The sequence below is a fragment of the Mirounga leonina genome, unplaced genomic scaffold (genome assembly GCF_011800145.1).
Source record: "Mirounga leonina isolate KUSES-001 unplaced genomic scaffold, KU_Mleo_1.0 Mir_101595, whole genome shotgun sequence".
Lineage (NCBI taxonomy): Eukaryota > Metazoa > Chordata > Mammalia > Carnivora > Phocidae > Mirounga > Mirounga leonina.
This window is the reverse complement of record NW_023270158.1, coordinates 17,647,339-17,672,984: the sequence shown is the minus strand read 5'-3', so window position 1 is coordinate 17,672,984 and position 25,646 is coordinate 17,647,339. Positions and strand designations below refer to the sequence as shown.

Genomic DNA, 25,646 nt, shown 5'->3' with positions numbered 1-25,646 from the left:
TTATTAAGGATTTTAAGGTGGCAATGTCAAGAAGCAGATAAAACAAGCAAGGTGTCCTTTTGAGCCTTGGGGCACCATACAGCTGCTCAGATTGCACAACATGAAGCTGGTCCTGTCTATATACATGTCTCAGGCTTCCTTTTTGTGACTTTTCTCCTTTTAATGCTAACTTTGACATTTATTATTAATAGTAATTAGGGGTGGAGAAAAGAGATGCATCATGGAATTTGTTCAGACCCCTAAGACCTTCAGAAATTTGCCTTGACCTTGAGGTGGGCCCATGTGGATAGCTCTCTCAGGATATGCTCTGTGAGAGATAGTAGAGTTGGGTGCTTTTGACTTAGGATGACATATTTCTGTCAGTTCTTTAGAAACAGATGCAGAGTGCATCACTTGATGAAAATACCACGCCACACACTGCCTCTATGTCTTTTCATCTAAAAGGACTTAATAGTTGAAGAAATTTATGATAATAAAGTTTTAAAGTTGGAGCATTTATCAGAAGAGCACAATTAGATTGGTGCTTGCAGCTCAGTGGGATAAGGCCCATTGTTGGGAGGGTCTAGAAAGTCAAGGCATACATGTCAGAGGAAAGCCATCAAAAGGATAGATCTTTTTCCTAGGCATGATCATGCAGTCTTCCAAGTAGCTTCTCATTGTTCTATCCTGCCTTTTGTTTCCTTTGCAGAACCCTGTTTTTTAGGGCCCAGTGCTTACTTGCTATCTTTGGGGTGTAGAGAAGATTCCTCTCCAAATGTTTCTCTAATATCTTTGCTTAACTATGTCATCAGTTTGTCTCTGTCCCTTACTTCAGCAGGAAACCCTCTTGAGTGCATTGTTCCTTAGGATTTTTGAAGCCCAGCCACCTACCACGAGTGTATTTGACCCAAAGAAAAATTCATGCAGATTTTCTTATTGGCTTAAATTCTGACCATTGACAATTGCCCTCATATTAAAGCACCAGACACAGAGGTTATCCCAAGAGTTCTCTCCTGTCACTTGGTAGTACTGGTTCCATAGTTTGGGAATCCCTGCTGACATACAGCCAGGTTTAGAGGTCAGTATTCCATCCTGGAAACTACCCTACCCTCTCCAGGTGATTCTTCCAAAGTCTTCATTACTTGGCTTAAGGAGGGGAGAAGGTACAGATGTGCATAAGTGCTCTAGCTAGTCCACAGGAATGTTTTCTCATTAGTTTGCTCCAGTCAGTCTCCATGCTTCTTCTACAACTTTGAGCTAGGTAGTGGATTGAGGGTGGTGGGACCAGAAAACTCGTCCCCTCTTAGCAGCACCTTCAGAGGTGGCCTGGATCTTCTCTTTAGAATCATGGCCACTTTGTCCCTGTTGTTCTCAGCTTTATGGTTTCAAGAGAAATTTAGAGTTTCAAGACAACTGTTGGGAGTCTTACTTAACATCCTGCTAATGAAATGTGGAAGCGAATACTTCATATTTTACTTCTCCTAAGATGATGTCTTGCTACTGAAACCATGGGCTTCTGGAAATAAAAGTTTAATTTATAGAAGTCATCATACTATTAAAAATTTCAGATGTGTGAATGAGCTATTTCTCTTTAAATTTTACCTTCTTCACCCACTAATTTTCATACTGGTAACTTTTCTGTTCTTTAAATCTTCAGAAATATTTCATTCCCACCTCTTGGGAAGAGATGTTTCCTTTAATGCCATTGCAAAAGTATGTACATATAATACCAATAATGTATATATGTAAACGAATGAAAATATGAAATGAAAAAAGTTACCTATGGGTGAAAATTAGTAGCGTTTAAAATACAACACAAAGAGATGATGTATTAATTCACTCCTTATAGTAAGCCAGAAAAGCTTTAATAAAATATTAATTTGAAGTAGATTTCAACTGCCATTTGAGAATTTGTGTGTATATTTGTGAAATGTTAAAATGCAGACTTGCTCTTGTATGTGTCTGCTGTTCATGTCTCTGATAATGCAAGTGGACATTTCTAGCATTTTAAATATTTCATTCAATTTATCATGTAATATACTGGAAGTCTGCAGAGATACTAATTGTATAACACCCAATTTATTTTATTGTTCAGCGTTTGGAAGCTCCTGAAGACAAGTCATTTGGCCGTTCATTAATGGAGACTGAAGTAAACCTGGACAGTTACCAAACAGCTTTAGAAGAAGTACTCTCATGGCTTCTTTCAGCTGAGGACACATTGCAAGCCCAAGGAGAGATTTCTAATGATGTAGAAGAAGTGAAAGAACAATTTCATACTCATGAGGTAAAGCAAAACATTGATTTATGAAACAAAGCTCATGACTTGTCATTATGGCAAGTCTCTCGTTATCTCAATTACTCTATAAGATCTTTGTGTTTTGCTAATTTAGTTTTTATTTTGAGATGGAAACAAATGTTTATGGGCATGGGATTCCACCAGCCAGCATTTGAAGTTCTGCCTTGAAGAATGACACTTGAAGTTGCTGAGATCTGATTTTTGCCAGTGACTCATTGCAGGGATATGAGAGCCTAGCTCACTTTTCTTGGGTCAAGGCAGTGCTAAGATATAACTTACACTCCAGAGTACCTGTGTGATATCAGGCCGCACTACTCATGGTGGGAGACTGTTCCTGAAATGACACACTCACTTGCTTTCCGCTCCTTTCCTGTCCTGTTTTCTGCTACTTTGGCTCCTTTGCTTATCTCTCCAGGAGCTTTGACTTAGTAAGTCACTTGCACACAAATCCCTATCTCAGGATCTGCTTCTGCAGAAGGTGACCGAAGCTAATAATTGCCCTTAATTCAAATTAAAAACAATGTTGGGTTTTCTTAAATAAAAAATGAAATCATTTTACTGGGAATATAATTTAACTGGGCTACAAATTTAAAATTGCAAAAAAATAAAATTCAAAACCATAAGGATTGACCTAAAGTATCAACTTGTGTCACCTTCTTTCCCTGTCAGGGGTTCATGATGGATTTGACATCCCATCAGGGACGGGTTGGTAATGTTCTGCAACTGGGAAGTCAACTGATTGGAATAGGGAAGTTATCAGAAGATGAAGAAAGTGAAGTACAAGAACAAATGAATCTCCTAAATTCAAGATGGGAATGCCTCAGGGTAGCTAGCATGGAAAAACAAAGCAAGTAAGTCTTTGTTTTTAATTCCTAAAAATAGCAAGTTTTGGAATCTTATTATTATTTAGATGCAGTTTTTTGTTTCAGTTGGGATTCTCAGTTGGTTTCTAAGGTATGTAGCTCTTTTTTTATTAGGGGATGTTTTGGTGGGATTTTCATGTCTGTTTCATTTTGTTTTTCACTTTTGTAATTAATGTGGAGATGTTGGATAGAAGGACCATTATCTACAGAACTCTGCTTTAAAAGTTCCCAAAATTGGTGTCATAGTTAATATTTTCTCAGTTTTCTCCAAAATTTAAATGTGACTCTGGAAGTCTTGGAAGTATAAATGGGAAGCCATGCACATAAAATCACCTATTAGGTACAGTTTTAGGAAACTTCTCTTCTGAAGGAAAAGCTCTCAAAATATTAAATAGTTTCTCATGTGTTCATGGAAATCCTCTTGAAAAAATGTTTCTCATTTGTGTTCGAAAATCCTTATGCAACTACTGTATGGTTGTGAATTATTTTAAGAATATATATTGACTTTATCAAAAAAGAATTTTTTGAGACATTTCTGAAAATGGTGTGTTTCTTCTAAAGGTAACAAGTAGATCTCATCATTCTGGATGTGTTGCTTTGATTTATATTGTTAGGTGTATGTATTCATGTAAAGCCTACCGAGACAAGATAGATTTATTTTTAAATGAAAAGAAATGAAGTGCCAACTGTGGATTTGAATACATTAAGCTAAAGAAATTGTCCAAGCACCTTAAGTTTACTTAGCTATTATTTATGAAGATTAAAAGCTTTAAAATAGGACCAAAGAAACTCATTAGATATGCTGGGAAGATTGCTATTTCAGTACTAAATTATAGCGTGACAATAGGGAGGGGGGAGAAACACATTTTAAACTCATGTCTTTTGAAAAAATAAATAAGGCATATATAGGATAGAATTTTCACAAATATTGGTATTCCAGACCAGGAGATACTAGTCTATACATCCTGACATTTTCCCCTGCTGTGATCATTTTGATGATGGTAGCAAACCCTGCAAGTGAGAGTCACACCCAGCCATATTAGAATGCTGGAGTTGGCCCGGTACCCATGCCCAAGGGTCAACTGATTTATTCTACCCATTTATCATCATAAATTATAAGATGTAGAGCCTCCTACTTGTGGTCATATCCCAACCTTCTTCAGGTTACAACTTCTATTTTTACGATCTGTGCAACTTAAACAAAGCAACCTCAGACAAAATTTGCTTGTCTTTAAAATCCCACAGGGGAACCACTGTCGTCTCTTTCCTGCCTTCTCTTTTCCCCATTCTCTTCTGGAGGCTTATTAGCCCCATTGTTCCTCAATCCCTTTTTTAAATAAGACTGACGATAAGGTATCAAGTGTTCATAACAGTCAATTAAAGAATTGCAGTTTGAGACCGAGTTACAAGAAAAGGTGAATTCAACCTAAAATTAAAATCCCCAATTTTTAATCTGTTTTTAAAAAAAGTTTTAAAAAAACCCATCTTAAAGGGACAGCTACCATTAGATGATAGATGACAGCATAGATACACATACATGGATGATAGTGCACACATCTATATTTATACACGTACACATGCACACACACATACACATGTATGTTTGTGTGTGTGCATGTGTGTGTATGCCTGTAATTTCCTCACCCCCTTCCCGCTGGAGGATGGAAAAGCTAAAATGGCAACATCAGTCCTTAACTAAACCTGACATCAAAAACGAGTTTGTCTTGAGGGAAGATTTGGGCACTTTGGTTTTAAACACTTTGGTTTGTGTTTAAGCTTTTAGAATGATTATTAGGAAGGCAAGGGCATCCTCTTAGCTGGCATAGTTTTTGTTAAAACAGAGTTTTGAATATGAGACACTAATAGGGAACCACTTGTTGCACGTAGTCTTTTCTGGACAATTTGTTGAAATACCCATACACAAAGTATTGTTTCCCAAAGCAAATTCAGAAATCTTTTGTGAGTTTGTACAAGTAAGTCTCCCATACCACTTTCACTAACTTTGTGTGTGTTGATGCATAAAACCTATTAAATTCTAAATGAGATAAACCATTATGCAAACTATGCTGGACCTGACTCTTAATAGACTTCTTTGGAGGAACCAAAGAGCTAATTATGACAATAGAATGCTGATCAGTATTTTTTTTAAAAAAGAATAATTCCATGCTTTTATAAATTGCTACCTGTTCACTTTCTATTATCATGACCACATTGATGACTAGCTTCATAGGGAGCATCACCTATTGTTTCCAAAGGTATGTAGTAAGGCCAGGTAAATTGCTAGTAAACAAAAATGGATCAGTCTACCTTTTTCATCTCTCTCCTTTGCAAAGACAGAGTGTGGATAGACCCCATCAGAAGCCATCATCTCTGCCTAAGCCTAGCTTTAGTGATGAGTGGAATGATAATTAAGGTTTGTCTAGGCATATAAGATGTAACTGAAGCCGTGCTAGAATTTTTTTTTTTTTTTTTTTTTTTTATCAGAGAGAGAGAGCTCAAGCAGGGGGAATGGCAGACAGAAGGAAAAGCAGGTAGCAGGCAGAGGGAGAAGCAGGCTCCCCGCTGAGCAAGGAGCCCAATGCAGGGCTCGATCCCAGGACCTTAGGATCATGACCTGAGCTGAAGGCAGCCACTTAACCGACGGAGCTACCCAGGTGTCCCTCCATGCTAGAATTCTTAAGTTGTGATCTTATAACAAATGTAAAAAAAAAACTAGTTGGGAATACAAATAAGCTTATAACTAAAATCTGTGAATATTTACACTTGACAATTATATATATTACCTACCAACATATCTGCCAGCAATAGTAAAATCATATTTGATACATATACATTGATATATATTAAATATATATATTTATATATATATATGCAAAACTCTACACACACACACACAAATACATGCAAGTATTAACCAACATTAATGGAGTGCCTCAAGATATCAGATACATTTCCATGCACTGGGGATATAGTATTTGGTCATAAGAGGTTAAGTTGCAGATCTCCTGAAGCTCTTGAGAGGCTGTTTAAAAAAAAAAAAGAACACCAGAGGAAGAAAGGAAGTAGAAGCATCTCTGTGTCACAGTACCTTTTAATTTCTTTAGAAAACTTATTCCTATCTGATATTTAGCCTTTGTGATCCAAGAATATTATTTCTGCGGTGTTACCATTTAACTTGGATTTGAATGACAAGAAGGAACGACCATTTGTAGATGAGGAGAGTTACAATTCAGACAGAGGGAAGAGCCTATGCAAAGGCCCTAAAAGAGGAACAACTGGCTTGTTAGAGGAAGCGAAAGGTCAGGGTGAATGGGGAAGTTGCAGGAGGAAAGGTTAGACAGCCAAGGTATGAGACGGGGTTAAAAGAAAGGTGAGGGTCATCTCTTGAATGGTGGTGTCAGTCAGGGTAAGAGATAAGGGCTTTGAGTTCTACCATAAATGCAAGAAAAAGCCACCAGAATGGTTTTTTTTTAAGGTTTATTTATTTATTTATTTGAGAGAGTAAGCATGAGTGGGAGTGGCCGAGGGAGAGGGAGAAAGAATTCCAGGCAGACTCTGTACTGAGTGCAGAGCCCAGTGTGGGGCTCGATCCCACCACCATGAGATCATGACTGGAGCTGAAACCAAGAGTTGGACAGTTAACCGACTGTGCCACCCAGGTGCCCCACCACTAGAATGTTTTAAGTAGGGGGGAGACAAGTAAAGGAACTATCAGTAATGACACTGGAAGAAGAGAGGACAGTTATAAGGTCAGTGCAGTAACCCAGGTGAGAGATGCCAGGTCTTTAATATCGGAGTATATTCTGTTATCTTAGCCCAACAGTTAATTTATAAACTACTCCTGCTCTATTTATTTTAGTTCCTTTTTTGCCTTTTTAACAGTTAGGATCCTTTTGCTTTGGAAATAGATATCCTTGCCTCATGCACATAGATGTTAGCTATACACAGGTTGCATCTGGGAAATGCTATTTATCCCACAAATCATTAACAATTATCAAACAAAAAAATTAAAAAATATAGAGAGAGGTAACAAAATGCTCCTATTTCCACCTTACTCTAATTTGCCTAAGGGATAAGGTCTCACTTTCTTAAACACCTATTTATGTGAACTAGGGTAACATACTTCCCCTCTGTGATTCTTAGTTACTGACTGATGAAACTACAGCACTTCTACTGTGTACCTGGCATACCTCAAAAAGATACTGGCTGAGATAGGGTATGAAAAGTAGATTGTGAATGCAAAATAATTACAAAATGCAAAGAATGATCACCATTGTAAATAAGATGGCTAGCCATGCACTATTTAACTGTACCATTGTGGTTAATACTTTGCCTCATATGTATTTTTCACTCTTTTTCTCCATCTTGTTCTAATTGCCTTGTTCATTTTTTCCCCAAAGGATATAATTGTGGGTGTTTTCCCTGGGTGGGAGGGAACATGTTCAGAGTGATTGAAATTACATTTGAAGTTGAAATTTTACAATTGAAATATTGAAACACTTAGAAATATGCTTTATAAAGAAATGTCAGTATGAATGGATAAAGAAGATGTGGTACACACACACACACACACACACACACACTGGAATATTACTCAGCCAGCAAAAGAATGGAATCTTGCCCATTTTCAGTTATGTGGATGAAACTAGAGTGTATTATGCTAAATGAAATAAGTCACTCAGAGAAAGACAAATATATGATTTCACTCATATGTGGAATTTAAGAAAGAAAACAGATGAACATATGGGAAGGGGTGGGAGGGAGAAAAGGAAATAAATCGTAAGAGACTCTTAATGATAAAGAACAAACTGAGGGTTGATGGCAGGAGGTGGGTGGGGGGATAGGCTAGATGTGTGACAGGTATTTAGGAAGGCACTTGTTGTGATGAGTACTGGGTGTTGTATGTCAGTGATGAATCACTGAATTCTACTCCTGAAACTAATATTGCAATGTAAACTAGCTAAAATTTAAAAAAAAAAAAAAAATGTCAGTAAAAAATCACACACACAGATGCTTCTCCCTCCTTTCTTCCTCTTTTTACTCCATTTCCATTTGGTTCTTTTCTTATTTCTTTCCACTACAATTCTGATACATTCATAGATATGAATTGATGACAAAGCTAATACGGTAAAGAAGTTTGTAAAAACATCTCTAGCCACATACTACTTTGACACCAACATGCTGCTATTGGTCCATTAAAAATCTATGCAACTAATGAATCGTTGAACACTACATCAAAAACTAATGATGTAGTATATGTTGGCTAATTGAACATAATAATAAAAAAATCGTTAACAATGTTTATGAAATTGGAATGAAAGAACTAAGTGCCACTGATTGCATTACTAAAATAACAAAAACAGGACACTCTTTTTTTATTGTTATGTTAATCACCATACATTACATCATTTGTTTTTGATGTAGTGTTCCATGATTCATTGTTTGCATGTAACACCCAGTGCTCCATTCAGTACGTCCCTCTTTAATACCCATCCCCAGGCTAACCCATCCCCCCCAACCCCCTCCCCTCTAGAACCCTCAGTTTGTTTCTCAGAGTCTATAGTCTCTCGTGGTTCGTCTCCCCCTCCGATTTCCCCCTCTTCATTTTTTCCTTCCTGCTATCTTCTTTTTTTTTAACAACATATAATGTACACTGTTTCTTGACCTACTCGAGTTGGAAACCTTAAGGAGAGGAGGTAAAATGATTTTTGTTTTGATGCATTTTATGCTGCAGAATACCCTTTGAGTGGTGGGAGGTGAGGGAGCGAGAAGAAAAGGCAAAACTTCCTACTGTGGAAGTGCAAGAAGGCAACTGGCACAGGGACAACAGAAAATCTTCATCTCTATGAATAAACTCATTAATTTGATTGAAAAATGCAAACTGTAAAGAGAAAAAGAGATTTACTGACATTTCTATAAGGACTCATAAAGATAAGCACAGCAAGTTCCATCAACTTCTCTGATAATTGTGGTTAGGACATGCAGGGGGAAAGTAAAGTCTTTGTGATGGTGGGGGAAGAAAATGAAAGGGAGTCAGTAAGGAGGCCACGTGAAGTTCTGTTCTGGTTTCCATCAGCAGGAGGAGAGATCTGAACAGTATCTGGGTAATGATACCAGCCATAACATGGCAAATCATTGTGAATCACCATCCACACTTTGACTGAAGAGAAAAATATGTCTAAAAAATCTGGTTCATCTTTTTTCCCCACATGTCTGTTCCAATACTGAGATGAGATGACATACATGAGTGATGAATAGAGCAAAGGAGATGCTGAACAAATGGTGGGTTTTCTCCCAAGTGAAGTGGCTAACATATTGCATATATGAATATATAAGTGAATGGATGAACAAATAAGTTAATTTCTTCAGGTGCTTCCAGTCCAACAAATGAATTTATTGCAATGACTGTTTTAACAATGCATAATCTCAGACTCCTACGTGTGATTTTATATAACCGTTTTGTTAATTCATTTTTAAATTCTTCTAATAATGTTAAAATGAGAATTTCTTGGAGATCAAGGTGGTTCAAGGACAGCAAGACCAACATTACCTGAGAACTTATTAAAAATTCAGAATCTCCATCCTCCCTCTGCTCTACAGAATCAGAATCTGCAATTTAGCAAGATCGCGAGTGATTCCTAAGCCCATTAAAGTTTGAGCAGCACTGATCTACTTGAAACAATTATGAAATAGTATAAATCCATACTCCTTGTTTGTAGACCACTGCTTTTATTATTTCTTGCTCCTCTTTTCCTATTAACTGAGGGGTCAAACATTTTAACTACTTTCTTAGAAGCTCCAAAAATGGTGCTGGGTGATGTCTCATTTAATCCTCAAATGTTGATATTATCTCATGGGGTGACTAATGGAATTGCAAGATTCTTGTGAAGGAATATACAATAGAGACAACGTGAGAGTACTGACAATTAATTACTGGCCTAATAAGCAGCAATAATTAACATACAGTAATTTGGTCACGTTCAAATAGATATGACTGGCTGTCACAATTCTTTCTGTAAATAATGTGCAGTTAAAATGTGGAGAGTCCTTGTTCAAATAATAATAAGTATATGACTCTTACAGTTTAAATTATAAATAGGCAAGCCCAGTCTCTAGAACTGATATAAATCAGAGTAGAGAGTAGGATTTTTTGGAACAATGCTTTTTCACAAAGATAAACAATGATCATTAGAAAATTAAGTTTAATCATTCATTCATCTCTCTCACTAACAATTCTTACCTACTATATTCCCAGCACTGTTTTAGATCCTAGGGAAATATCAGTGAACAAAGCAGACTAACTCCCTCTCTTATGAAGCTTGCATTCTTAGTGGGAAGACACAATTACAAAATATGTATAACATCAGATGGTGATAAATGATAAAGGGAAAAGAGTCAGGAGGTAGATTAGGAGAAGGAAACGTCATGTGTGTGATTATATGGAGGCAGTCAGTTAGGGAAGGCCTCTCTGGTGAGGTAATGTTTAAGGAGAGCCCTAAATGAAGGGAGCGAACAAGCCATGCAGATAGCTGGGGCAAAGGCAAACAAATGGAAAGGTCTGGAGACAGGAACAGATTTTATGGAAATTGGTATTTTTATCATCTTAATTCTGATATTTCTGATCAGGAAAGAGTTCGTGTTTTTGTATTATGTCTTATGTTTGATGGTTAATTAAATGATACCACTTACTCATTCAAGAAATATTTATCATGTGTCTACTATATGCCAGGCTCTATGCCAGATATTATATAGTGACATAATTTTTGAATTTGAGAGTAGGCTTCTCTTGCCATATAAATGAATGTGATCTCTGAGTGTCAACATTCCCCATTCTTACTAGGGATAATTTAAACAATCTTCCAATCATTGTATTTAATAGTAGTCCTTGGTTTGTGATGACATCTGCATTTCTTCATCCACTTTGTGAGTATTTAATCAGGAAGATTGAATTGAGGGTTGCCATAATGTATTTGCCACAAAAATCTTTTGCATCCAGCCATGCAGCTTCTTTATTATGTTACTGTGACTCTTTTGAATTTATGCTTTCAAAATGCAGATGAATTTGTTTGCATTTTGAACTTTAATCTTGCTCTGGATAGTTGAAAAATATCAATAATTAAGCTGCTGTTGAGATATATGGATGGAGGAATAAAATAGATCAGGATTTTGAAAACAATGGTACATTTTTGTCACACAGAATCCTTTTTAAACAGCACTATTTCTCACATTCCACCCGGTGAAAAAATAAATATGAATACACGTTTAATTTTGAGGGAGGGTTGAAAATTTATTTTTATTTCTGGCTGTTGGAAGGGCAACTTGGCAGGTGAATTCTTTCAGAAATATTTATTGTGAGGTTGAGGACTAAAAACTGTGGCCTCCAAGATCAGGTGGCAGGGTGTAATATAATGGTAACTTTCAGAATTAGTGGGAAATTTTGAAAAATGTGCATGTCCTGTTCTCCTTGCTTTCTCTTCTGACCCAAGATAGATGTCAGCGTACTAATTGGACTGAATGGTGGTGCTGTAGTGAAGAGGACCGACACATTGTTTTAGGGGGGAAAAGCCTCTTTATGTGATTCAGTTAGACCTTTGCCTCATTTCATTCTGCAATGGAAACTACTCTACTCGTAGTAGTATACTGGTAGTAGACAGAAGACCATTGTCCACTGTCAGGCTTTGTAGCTGGGTTTTTTAAGGTATGATTAGGACTTGGCAGACAGAGGGTGCATTAATTGAGGCACAGAGGTGCAGGGGGGCAAGGAGGGAGGAACCATGTGCGCAGACGCAGATAGCACACTTCCAGAAATTTAGAATGGGACCTGGCAGATGGCAGTGGTGGAGGTAGGGGTGGTTAAATGTGGTAGGAGAGAGGTAACAATGATGGGGAAAGTTGTACACATTTGGGGTCATTGTTTTTATTGGATTCTCGGTTTTAAACCTTATATTTCACAAGGCATTCATTGAGCTTTGATAAATGTCCCAAACCTTGGGAATTGAAAACTACTAATGTGCTTCATATGGCCCATTCATTACTGCCATACAAAAAAGCCTTTGCATGTGTTTGTATATGCATTACTGAAACTTTGCTTTAAAAAAAATCAATATTGCTTTATAATTTTAAAACAATGTGGGGTTTTTTTTGTTTGTTTTGCTTTGCCTAGAATATATCATGTTTTCTGATTCCTACATTTAGTGGAACATTATAAATATTTAAAGTATCTGGTCATTTATTTTACCTTGTCACCATATGTTTGAGGGAAACTGGGTCTTGGTGTATTGTGGTTTCTAGCATTAGTGTAAACCTTATGCTAAGAACATTTGTCTCGATAGTAACAACTGTACTTTTCATTTTGGTGAGAAGAAAGAGCAAAATTATCCATTAGTGACAATCTCTATAAGATCCCACTAAATGACCTTTTTTCCTTCTATTTTTATGTCCTTATAATCACTGATATAAATGAAATAAATGAAAAAGTAGATATAAATGTCATCTCTAAAAAAATCACATTCATACAGTCAGTATAGCATGATGGTGAAGTAGGCCCCAGGGCCAAACTAACTGATTCCCGCTTTCCCACCTTCCCTTGCTTGTCCCTTGACCCATGTATACCTTTGTTTCCCATCTGTAAATTGGGGCTAAGATCAGTTCCTGTATCACTAGGATTAATTATAGTAATACTTCTGTTGTCTGGCACATGATAAATATAATTTGTTATTCATACATAAAGTTATATTTAAATGTCCCAAATCACGCAAGGTTAAAACTACTATTTTAGTAGGTAATTTAGTACTTATATAGTATTATTCATTTATAAATAATTCAGTGAAGACATTTTTATGTGTCCTAAACCTGTCTCTGTGTCATCTCCTTGCCTCTGGTTCATGTTAATCCTGATAGAGTCATGCTGCCTGGGCTCAGCTACCTAAACATTTGCCACTTGTGAACACCCAAGGGCTGAAGTAAAAATTATGCCTGAGTCCTGAAAACCAACACAATCCTTTTCACCCCTGGATGTTCACTGGAATCACCTGGCTGGATATAAATTCCACTAATTCACATTTCTGTGATAGTTTTAAAAAAAACCTGATGTATAAATGTCACCTTCATTGATCACTTTCGTAATAGAGTAAATGAAACAAAAACCCATACAAGAGGGTTAAAATAACTACATATTTAAGTATTTATCAGCATTCCCAGAACATCTAGTTGTACATAAAAGATTCTTGAGCTAAAATCAAAGCTATGTAATCTAGTCACTACAGCCATTTTGCTGAGATTTTCAGGCCAGCAGTTTGAATAAGTCAATAAATTAATTTTGGGTTTTATCAGTGTGATTTTAGTTACTAAATGGCATGCATTTGAAAGTAAAAAGTGCATTAAATATTCAGTTTCTCTAATTCATACCAGTAGCCCTCCCTTAAATCACATATATAGGTTTTATTGACAACTTAAATCATGTGATTGTATTTTGGGTGTATAACATGCTAATTGAACATCACTGGGAATTCTTTTGTAATCTATAAATTCACATTAATATTTTACCTCCTTTCATTAGTTGTATTTCTTATTTGAGAATTGCATATAAGCAAGTAATTACGAAGTCTAGGAAATGGGGCCTGAGAACCAATCTTAGTAATTTTTCATCGTAAGTCCCTAGGATTTATGAAGTCTATACTTTTACATATTTATTAGTATAGCATCTAGCATATGATTATGTTTTATAAGTATTTTATACATTTTATAATGCATTTCCATAAAGCCCAAGAAACACTATTTAGGCTATCAAATATAGGCTGAAATTAATGAAAACATATACCATTTTGACATTTATAAATTTGTGTAGAAAACCAAGATTTCAGGGGCGCCTGGGTGGCTCAGTTGGTTGGGCGACTGCCTTCGGCTCAGGTCATGATCCTGGAGTCCCGGGATCGAGTCCCGCATCGGGCTCCCTGCTCAGCGGGGGGTCTGCTTCTCCCTCTGCCCTCTTCCCTCTCCTGCTCTGTCTCTCATTCTCTCTCTCTCAAATAAATAAATAAAATCTTTAAAAAAAAAAAAAAAGAAAACCAAGATTTCAGAAAATGCTCTTCATATTTATTCCTAAATTCCTTAACTCAGGATATCCTTCCTTATAAATATTGTGTGACATAATAAAGTATTATGGATAAAGACTGCCAAGTAAGCAATCCTTGCTATTGTCAATCTAGTTGTCTGTTGGTTTAGACTGGTACTGTCCAATATGGCAGCCACTAGCTGCATGTAGTTATTTAGTTGTAAATTTAAGTTATTATAATTAGGTATGGGTAAAAATTCAGTTTCTCATTTACTAGCCATATTTCAAGTGCACAGTAGCCACACATGGCTAGTGGCTATCATATTGGATAACACAGATATACAACATTTACATCATTGTAAGATCTATTGGGCAGTACTGGTTAGAGGATAAATGCCTTGCTACAGTCCAGCAGAATCTCTGTAAAGCAGACTCTGTTTGCAGTGATTTCCTTCATGTTCACAGACACATGTTCACACAGCAGGGTATGGGGTGAGAAGGAGATCATCAGTAAAATTATCTTATTCCCTAAGATGTTTTTTACTGCAGCTACAACCCAGATCCAAGTAGCTTATACCATTGCTTCTTCAAGTGTGGTCCATGGACCAGCAGCATTGGCATGCCCTGGGCATTTGTTAGAAATGAAGACTCTCAGGTCCCTCCCCAGGCTTACAATGTAGGACATATTCCCCACCTGATTTGTATGCACATTAAAGTTTGGGAAGCACTAGTTAAAACCATAAGGATGTCATTATCTTATATTACACTAAATCCACGGGTGGGATATCTCTAGGTTAAGTATATGACTCCATTGTGCCATCAAAATCCCAGGTTCTTTCATTTTTTATTGGAATAAAATGAACATACAGTGTTCTATGAGTTTCAGGTATAGAATAAAATGATTCAACAATTCTCTACATTCAGTGCTCATTAAGCTAAAGTGCATTCTTAATCCCCTTCACCTCTTTCACCCATCCCCCCACCCACCTCCCCTCGGGCAACCACCAGATTTGATTTCTGCATTTAAGAGTCTCTTTTTTATTTATCTCTTTTTTCCCTTTGTTGGTTTGTTCTGTGTCTTAAGTCAGTATATGAGTGAAATCATGTGATATTTGTCTTTCTCTGACTGGCTTATTTCACTTAGCATGATACCCTCTAGGTCCTTTCAGTTTATTGGTTTTGCTAGCCTCCCTCTGTCTTCAGCCAATTTTACAACTGGAAGTTGGCTGCAGCAGTTCCCAATGTCATATCCTGGCATGCTTCTGCCTCTGGATTTTGTCAGGACTGTCTCCTGTCTGGCATTAGTTTATTCTAGTTCCACTGTCCTCCTCTCTCTATTGCCTGTCATGTATTTATGTTTCACTTTCCTTTTGCTTTTATAGCCCTTTCTAAATGACCACTTGAAAACCATAAAATGAAACCAAGAGAAATGCATACTCTTTTTTTGCCTATGGGTGATTTTTATTTTAGGAATTTGACAAATTTCCCTAATTTATTTGCACCTTTAGAATGTTGGTTGGAAATGTAGAATTTCTTTCTTTCATTTCAATAGTATTCTTATTTCGTTTTATTTTAAATATTTTATTTATTAGAGAGAGAGTGCACGAGCACAGAAGGAGAGTGAGAGGGAGAAGCAGACTCCCTGCTGAGCAGGGAACCTGATGTGGGGCTCAGTCCCAGGACCTTGGGATCATGACCTGAGCCGAAAGCAGATGCTTAACCGACTGAGCCACCCAGGCGCCCCTCAATAATATTTTTAATTTAACAATATGAAATTGTCATTTTCATGGAATGAAGACTCATGTATCAGCAATTTCATATGACCCAACCTAACACATCATCTGATCCATAAAGAAGGAAGATAAGTCAAAGTTAAGAGCATGGATTTGGGTGACAGATAATTTAGCATTTAGATAGTGTCTTAACTTGTCACTGGGACACCTTGGGCCAATTCTTTAACCTTCCCCAAATCCATTGTCCTCAGAAATAAAATAACAGTGGTATTATCTACCTTAGTAAGTGATAATGAAGACCAAATGTAATTATTCAGTGTTTTTCAAACACAAGTCAGTCATGTTCCACCTTCACAATTCCTTCCATATCTGCATTTTTTATCATTACATATTTAATACTTTTCCTTAAAATAATTATCTTTACTTAGTCTCATCCTAAGCTGTATGATTTTATATATGTATTAAAATCATATATAGACTCACTATATATATGTATGTATACAGACATACACGTATGCATATTGCTTGGCCACATAAATGCTAAGCATATTAAAATAATTTCATAAGTTTTTCCCTGTGCCACAAAAATCATTCTGCGAACCATAAATGTTACATATCATCATTTAGGATCCACTGAAATAGTGCATTTTATGCTTCCTAATAAGATTAGCCCACAAAAAGTGTTGAATGCATGTTAGCCAAAATGGTTAAAAATGAATTTTAAATGATATTTTAACCCAAGGGTTAGTTATCACCCCCAACTTTCTAAAGTTACCCCTTCTTCGACCACATTTAGAAAAGGGGCATTTGTATTGTACAGGCTTTTAAACAGACCTTCTGATAGCAGTGCCTCCTCATGGTTGCTTCTTCCGCTGTTCAGGCATTGCCATGAGCCACTATTCACTTCTCTGCTGCTCACTCTGAGTAACTCTGGCCTGTAATTCACCTGCGTATATTGATGCTCTTTGCAGGCCTTAGTGAGCAAAGGAAGCACAGCACCTTTTACTATCTGTTAACTCCTTTCGTAAAACACCTATGCAGAAAGCCATAAGTAAACTACTGACCAGACATTACTGAGTGATTAGAGTATCTAAAGTAACAACATTGGAAAAGCAAAAACATTATTGAACATTATATTAAAAATAATTGTTCTTAAAGTCCAAAGGAAAGCCATACAGAGTTGAGCTTTTCACACATATTCCCCCACATGGACATCCTAATCAACCCGAGTTTCCAGCAAAGGTATGGGAGTCAGTGAATATTTGTTGAATGAAATGTCTGTCTAAAAGTTACAAAAAGGAAATAAACAATATTTTAAAATGAAATTCCGTATTGATTCTAACAAATGTGTGTTATAGTTGAAACATTTCTTCAAGGGTGAATGACAATGTGGGATTCTTTTCTTCAGTTTTTGAAAGGTGAAATTTTTAGCTTACTGGAGTGACAAACCGGACAGGAAAAACAACAAAAATAAGGAATGATACTGTAGCTAATTCTCATGAAATCTTATTATCATCAGGTCAGTTCTCAAGGGGTAGACCGAACCAATAAAGTGAATGATTTATGCACCTTGTAATGTGAGGATGGTATTCTTTGAGAGGCTTAAACAAGCAACTTTGAGTTTTTGCTTTATTGGATGCTTCCTCATCAGTGTTGCTTCCCATAAAAAGATGTCTACTTTTTGTGTTTGATAAATTAAACCTCATTCCCATAGGCTTTTGATTGCAGGGTGCCTCAGGGAACATGTGTCTGTGAAAGGTAAAAGGCCAGTAAATGGTGTAGTCCAGATTATATTAAACACTTAATTATGTGTGTATTCTGTGTTTTTAAATGTGCTGATTAATGGAAACTTCTGGTGAAGATTTTATAAATCAGAATAGTAAATACCTAGTTCTAATTATGTCTTCCTTATCAGCATTCATTATACTATGATTTCCATGAATGCTTCCAACATGTCTTCCCAAAGAATATTTACCTCAAAATAAGTATTAACACTTCTCATTTGAGTCTCAAATTTTTGTTGAGTGACTGAAATAACCTCAAGTTTAATTTTCATCTTCACCATGAAGTTGTGTGATTGATAGGCAACATATTGTCCCATGTCCCTGATGCTGGAAATGTAATTGAGAAGGTAAGAAGTTGGTTTTAGGGCATATAGTCAGGCTTTAAATTCATTACCCAACCCACTGTTGTTTACATCTTTGTAAACATTACATCTCTTTCACTTACTATTTCTGTATAACAAATGACCCCAAAATTTCATGGCTTAACACAATAATTTATTATTATATCATGATTCTGTAGATCAGAAATATGGGCAGGGCTCATCTAGATTGTTGTTCTACAATTGTAATATGGCTGAGGTCACTCTTTGAGCTGCATTCAGCAGGAAGCTCAACTTTTAAGACAGCATTTTATCCTCTAGAGCCACTCAACATGGTCTCTCATCGTTCCATAGTGTAGCCTGGTCTTCTTACAGTGTGGTATCTAGGTTCTAAGAGACAATATAAATGCTTCCTTGTTCTCTTACAGCATTTATACTTGGGACTCTCATAGTGTCACTTCTGCATATTCTACTGGTCAAGACAAATCAGAAGGCTGGTCCATATTTATTAAAATGGGAAATAGACTCTTGGGAAGAGTGGCAAAAAATTTGTGGCCATCTTTAATCACCATACATATTAAAGTAATGGAGATATAAATGAATGATTGCCAGGATATGCTATTAGTTCAGTTATCAGATATGGGTTACACTTTTAGTGTAAGTTCACATTTAGTTAGCTATGTGAAACTTCCTAAAAATTGGAATGTATGAACTATAATTCGGAGAAAGAATAACTTCAGAGGTGATTGATCATGGGCTTTGCTTCCCTTATTTCTTAATGTTTAATAGATGCCAAACAATGTGAACATGCCATAAATTACATAAATGTCAACAGTTTTATCTTGCAGGTTTAATAATAGTAAGTAAAGTTGTTTTGATAGAGGTAATAATAGACATCTTTCGAATTTTCAGTTTACATAAAGTTCTAATGGGTCTCCAGAATCAGCAACTGAAAGAGTTAAATGATTGGCTAACCAAAACAGAAGAGAGAATAAGGAAAATGGAGAAAGAGCCCCTTGGACCTGATATTGAAGACCTAAAACACCAAGTACAACAACATAAGGTTAGTATATTTTATGCTATTTGCTTTCTACTGGAGAACAAACTCCATGTACATATGTGTATTACATACACACATACATACATACATACATATATCATGGTTTACAGAGAAGAAAGAATTAAAGCTTCAATTAAGAAGAGTTTGAAAGTCTTTCTTACCTAATATTTTTTGGAATGCTTGTTTTTTCAAATACGGCATACCTTGGCTTTTCATATTTGAAAAAAAAAATCAAACGTATTCCTGGATGAGAACAATGCTAGATATGTGATTTATTAAAGTTTTGGTTTCTTAGAAGAGGGACTCTGTAGGGATTACTTGCAATGCAAATTTAACTCATAAGACAAGATTTTTTACATGTTTTTACCTTCAATTCATAGTCTTAGAACAGGCCAAGCTTGATTAAAATGAACACCTGTAACATTGCTTTTCTATAAAATACAGAATTCATCGTTTATAATATTTCCATCTTTTTTCAGTTTATTTATACATTTACAAATTATGCTCTTTGGTTGCCAGAAAGCATTTGTTGTTTCTGTGATTAGAATTTCTAAAGGAATATTTCTTTTTTTTTCCTTCAGCATCCATGTTTTAAATATTAATTGACATATAACGTTGTGTAAGTTTTAGGTATATAACATAATGATTTGAAATTTGTATACACTGAAAAATGATCAGCAAAATAAGTCTAGTTACCATTTGTTACCATACAGAGTTACCACACAATTTTTTTTTTTTTTTTTTTTGTGATGAGAACTTTTAAGATTGACTCTCCTGGCAACTTACAAATATGCACTACAATATTATTGACTGTAGTACTGTGCAATATGTTACATCCAGGTGGCCTACTGTTTTCTAACTGGAAGGTTGTACTTCGTGACTCCCTTCAGCCACTTGGCCCACCCCATAACCCACCTCCCCTCTGGCATCCACCATTCAGTTCTCTGCATCTATAAGTTTTGTTTTGTTCATTTGTTTCTTTGAGCAAATACCCAGAAATGGAATTGCTGGATCATATAGTAGTTCTATTTTTAATTTTTTGAGAAACCGTCACACTGTTTTCCAGAGTGGTTGACCAGTTTACTTTCCTACCAACAGTGCACAAGCGCTCTCTCTTTCCTCTACATCCTCACCAACATTTCTTATTCCATATCTTTTTGATAATAGGCATTCTAACAAATATGAAGTGATAGCTTGTTATGGTTTTGATTTGCATTTCCCTGTTGATGAGTGATACTGAGCATATTTTCATGTGCCTGTTGGCCATCTGGATGTCTTCTTTGGAAAAATGTCTGTTCAGATCCTTTGCCTATTTTAAAATCTGATTGTGTTTTTGTTGTTGGGTTGTATAAGTTCTTTATATATTTTGGATATTAACTCCTTATTGGGTATATGATTTGCAAATATTTTCTCCCATTCTGTAGGTTGTCTTTTCATTTTGTTGATGGTTTCCTTTTCTGTGCAGAAGCTTTTTACTTTGATGTAGTCCTACTTGTTTATTTTTGCTTTTATTACCTTTGCTTTTAGAGTCAAAATAAAAAAAAAATCACCAAGACTGCTGTCATGGAGCTTACCACCTAGGTATTCTTCTAGGAATTTCATGGTTTCAGGTCGTACATCAAGTCTTAATCTGTTTTGAGTTAATTTTTGTGTATGGTATAAGACAGTAGTCCAGTTTCATTCTTTTAATGTGGTCCTGCCATTTTCTCAACACCATTTATTGAAAAGAGTTGTCCTTTCCTCCATTGTATATTCTTGCCTCCTTTGTTGTAAATTAATTGAATACATATGCACGGGTTTATTTCTGGGATTTTTATTATATTCCATTAATGTTGTCTCTGTTTTTTTAATGCCAAAACATACCATTTTGATTACCATAGCTTTGTAATATAGTTTGAAACCAGGGAGAGTCATGCCTCCAGCTTTGTTCTTCTTTATCATCATTGCTTTGGCTATTTGAGGTCTTTTGTGGCTCTATATAAATTTTAGAATTGTTTGTTCTAGTTCTGTGAAAAATGCCATTGGAATTTAGATGGGGATTGCATCGAATCTGTAGATTGCTTTAGGCAATATGGACATTTTAATATTAGTTCTTCCAATCCATGAGCATGAAATACCTCTTGATTTATTTATGTCTTCTTCAATTTGTTTCATTAGTATCTTAGTAGTTTTTAATGTACAGATCTTTTACCTTCTAGGTTAAATTTATCCCTAGTTCTTTATTCTTTCTGAAGCAATTGTAAATTGGGTTGTTTTTTTAATTTCTCTTTCTGATAGTTGTAAATGTATATAAATGATTTCTGTATATTGTTTTTGTACCTTGCAACTTCACTGAATTTATTAGTTCTAATAGTTTTTGGTGGTGTCTTCAGGATCTTCCATGGATAAAGTCATGTTGCCTGCAAATAGTGACAGTTATTTCTGATCAGGAGTTTTGAAGGTGCTTCATTCTAATAACCATTATAAAATTAGCTCTGGGTTTTATTGTAGGAACAAGAGCTTGCTCAGTCCATAAAGAAACACACATACATACATACATACATACATACATACATACATACACAGAGTAACCTTCATAATTGGTTCAGGTTAGGCTTGCCAGATTTAGGAAATAAAAATACAAGAAGCTTAGTTAAATTTAAATTTCAGATAAGCAACAAATACTGTTTTTAGTGGAAGTATGTCTCAAACTACTCATTGTTTATCTGAAATTCAGATCTTAGTTGGCATCCTGGATTTGATCTGACAACTCTATTTAGGATTCTGTGGTTCTTGGATTTGTGGCTTTGAAAGGGATTATCTGCTCCCTCAACTCATTTCTCCTAAATCTGCATCTTACTCAACTTTATTTTCTTTTTATAATATTTTGTCAGAGCTAGTTTCATACTCTGTGCAGATGCAAGATACTGTTCTTTCTAAGTCCCAGAGTTCTTTTCTTATTTAATGAGCTTCTGGCTCAGTGACAAATGGCCCTGCTTTTGATGCCCCCACAGCTGTCCTTTGGCCATAGCAGTTTACAATCAAGCAGTTTAGGGAGAGCTCTAGCTATGGTCATCTCCATCCACTACACTATTGGGGGAAAAATAAAATGTCAATTGTATTCTAATTTTCATGTGAAAGTTGTGATGCAAAGATGCTAATTTGGTCATGTAGATTTTAACTGAACATCTGATAAAGAAGTTAGATCCAGTGCTAGACCTCAAACAGGATCACATATATTCATGTGTGGATCACACGCTCCCTTGGCCTGCACTGGAAATTGCATGCAGACAGTTTCTGTATACACTAATGGCTTCTCTGTATCTGAGGACATTTGCTGCCACAACAGAGTCTCAGCCAGTTTGAGGGTGGGAAGGAAGCAGTTAGTGCTGCCACACCTGTCATCAGTTAGCCAACAAGGAATGGGAGATGCTAGATAAATCCCCTAGAATCCTTGCCCCATGGTGAGACAATTCCAAGATGTTTCTTAATTCCCATAGTCTCTCAAAGGTTTCCCAGCAACACTGAGCTGCAGGTGTCCATGAGGTAAACTGTCTCACATTCCCACTCTCATAATGCCTCCGGAGATCATTTCCCAAATAAACTCGTTGCACCTGAATCCTTGGCTCAAGGTCTGTTTGGACAGGAACTCAACCCAAGACAACCTTCTTGCCCTGGAAGCCAGAGTACTCTTCAGCTTTGCCACTAACTAAATGTGTAATTTTCAGAAATTACTTAATTCTCATGTTGTCCACATTTTCCCATTGGAAATAATGTCAATTTTAATGTTTCCATTAGTTTTAGAATGTGAAGCTTTTCAGGAAAGGGCAAGACTAAGGCTGGTAACCCTGAAAATCAGAGGGAATGATGTTGGCACTGGATGCCTGGAGTATGAGAAGGAAGCCAGGAAGCCAGGACTCCAAAAGGGAAGTGGCAGAATAATGTGAGGCTAGCCATGAGTGTGAATGACTTAGGGCTACTGCAAGGAAACGTGTCAGCTTGAAACCCTGAATAGACCCTTCATTCAGCATAGACAGGCCATCTAGAATCTTCATATTCTGACAGTTACCTGAAATGTTTTGCACTTTACTCTGGAAGATATAGAGTGAATGGAATGGAAAATATTTGACTAATATTGTCATAAAATTTGAATAGATTGTCCATTATTTGAAAATGTGCCATTTCTGATGAATATGAAATTGCTTTGAAGAGAATAATTTGAAACAAAAAGCAACAGAATTATATGAAATTTGATTGATTATGTAATCTTTTACATCCAGGACTTACTCATATAAGTGCATAAAAAGAAATGGAAGGAATTGGTTTGCTGGCCCAGAGAGTGAGTCCAACTTCTACCTTTAACTGTTTAAACCCACTTCAGGCTATATTATTTTTTTTTATAAAATTAAAATAAGGGAAAAACATAGCTAAGAGAAAGCCTGACAATTGATACTCTTTTGTTACTTGACATAATTATGGGGAGAAAAAAATGATTTAACAAAATCAAACAATTTATAAAGGAGTTGAGTTTATTTATTTATTTTTAAGTTTTTATTTAAATTCCAGTGTAGTTAACAAACAGTGTCATATTAGTTTCAGGTGTACAATATAGTAATTCAACACTTCCATACAACACCACGTGCTCATCACAGCAAGTGCACTTCTTAATTCCCATCACCTATTTCACCCCTCTCCCGACCCACCTCCCCTCTGACAACCATCACTTTGTTCTCCATAGTTGAATTTATTTAAATGGGAAACATATTTTCTTAAAAGTACACACTAAAAGGAGTACATTTTTTGTTGTTATTCTTGCCATGCTTCATAAAACAGAAAAAGACAAATGTTCTTTCTTTAGGTAACTGGGTTCAAACTAAAGCCCAATTTAAGTAGTCACTGATTCACTTCGCCACTTTTCTTCCCAAGAATTGTAGGTGAATGAAAATAAGGAAATTTCTCCTGACAACAAAATACATCAGTAACCTTGGTACTGAAAAAAGCAACTCCACCCAGCTTCATCACCACACTCCTTACCTAAGTTAACATTTAGGGGTTTTAGCTATGTATAGATAGACATTAAATCCCTTAGTCATCTTCTTTATTTTTCTGAGAGTTGATTACAGATGACAAAATCAAAGAAGAGACACAGATTTTGTTGCTGGGAATCCATTTAAATTCTGCTCAGGTCAGAGGACTCTGGCTTGTTCTCTCTCTCTCTCTCTCTCTCCCTCCCTCCCTCCCTCTCTCTTTCCCTCCTTCTCTCCCTTTCTCTTGCTCTCCTTGGGTTGAAGGACAGGAAAAAAGTTTGCAAATCTTGCAAGTACACCAAGAATATTACAGATACGCTCCTCTGTGTTTCATAACAGGACCCTTTGGTATCGTCATTTCAACAGCATTTTATTATGAGGCAGGCTAGAGGTACAACCACTGTGAAATGCCATAGAGATAAGTCACTTTTACTGAATCCGCCAATTAGGCAAGGTAGAACAATTGATCCTATATTGGTGGTTACTACTCATTGCAGGCAAAGTGTTAACTCTGGCTAACTGGGAGAAGGTCAGTTTGCTGCAAAATTTGGAAAAACCAATCATTCTTCACAGCTATTGCTTTGGAGAGAGAATTTACAGGTTTACTTTAGATCTGAGTCACCCAAAAGTTATTCTCTTGGGAATGAATAAATTGAACTTCTCCTTCCCTTTGTGAAGGAACATGTCAGAAATAATTCTGGTTGGTTATATATATATATATATATATATATATATATATATATATATATATATATATATATATGTATATATATACACACACACATATATATATATAATATAAATATATATAAAATATATTTATATTAAGAGACAGACTTTATTAGTGATGTTGATAAGGAATGAAAGGATTCCCCTTGAAGGAGTCACAATATTATTGAGGAATAAAGGTCTGTTGTGGGCTTGGATATTCATTAATGGGAAAGAAGTTGGCTATTTGGGAGGGTCTTTTAATCAAAAGGGAAGTATTTGACTGAGGAACATTTTGTCTCAAAGCACAGTCAGCCTGAGATGAAGGTTAAGGCATAGTGTACTAGCCAAGTTTCCAATTCTTCTGAGAGATTTAGACTTTTGTTATTAGCTACATTGGCTTAGTAACAGCATCAACAAAGTCCTTACCAACAAGTTATTAGAATCTGCAGATATAAATATGACATGTGTGCTACATTCTGACTTGAGTGAATGTTCTAGGTTAAGTACTGATTGATACAAATTAAATGACCTCTTAGAAGCTGAGTCACCTATCCTTTCCTTGCAGCTTAGTTAATCCCAAACATTTGGGTTGCTAAGATTGGGAAATCTCTTCTGGTGACCTTTAAAATGATCTAGATGCTCATGTAATGGGGAGGGTTTAGGTGTGATCCTGCTAAAGGATTTGACGTTTCATTTCATTCCATTGCATTCTATTCTGTATCATTGAACAAACACTTACTAAAGCACAATGAGTGCTCTGAAGAATACAGAGACCTACTGTATATGGAATCTTCCTCAGGAAACTCACATGTTAGTACAGCAGATAAAGACATGGAAACCG

At 36.1% G+C, this 25,646-nt stretch overlaps 1 protein-coding gene across 9 annotated transcripts in view; it reads left to right on the top strand.

The window, feature by feature from the left end:
• DMD (dystrophin) overlaps nucleotides 1-25,646 on the top strand; it is a 1,717,438-nt gene that overhangs the window by 197,577 nt on the left and 1,494,215 nt on the right. For all 9 annotated transcript variants that reach the window (XM_035001266.1, XM_035001277.1, XM_035001248.1 and 6 more), the window contains 3 exons: nucleotides 2,075-2,263; nucleotides 2,945-3,126; nucleotides 18,941-19,091. In XM_035001266.1, the coding sequence (XP_034857157.1) occupies nucleotides 2,075-2,263; nucleotides 2,945-3,126; nucleotides 18,941-19,091 (522 nt within the window). The remainder of the gene's footprint in view (nucleotides 1-2,074; nucleotides 2,264-2,944; nucleotides 3,127-18,940; nucleotides 19,092-25,646) is intronic.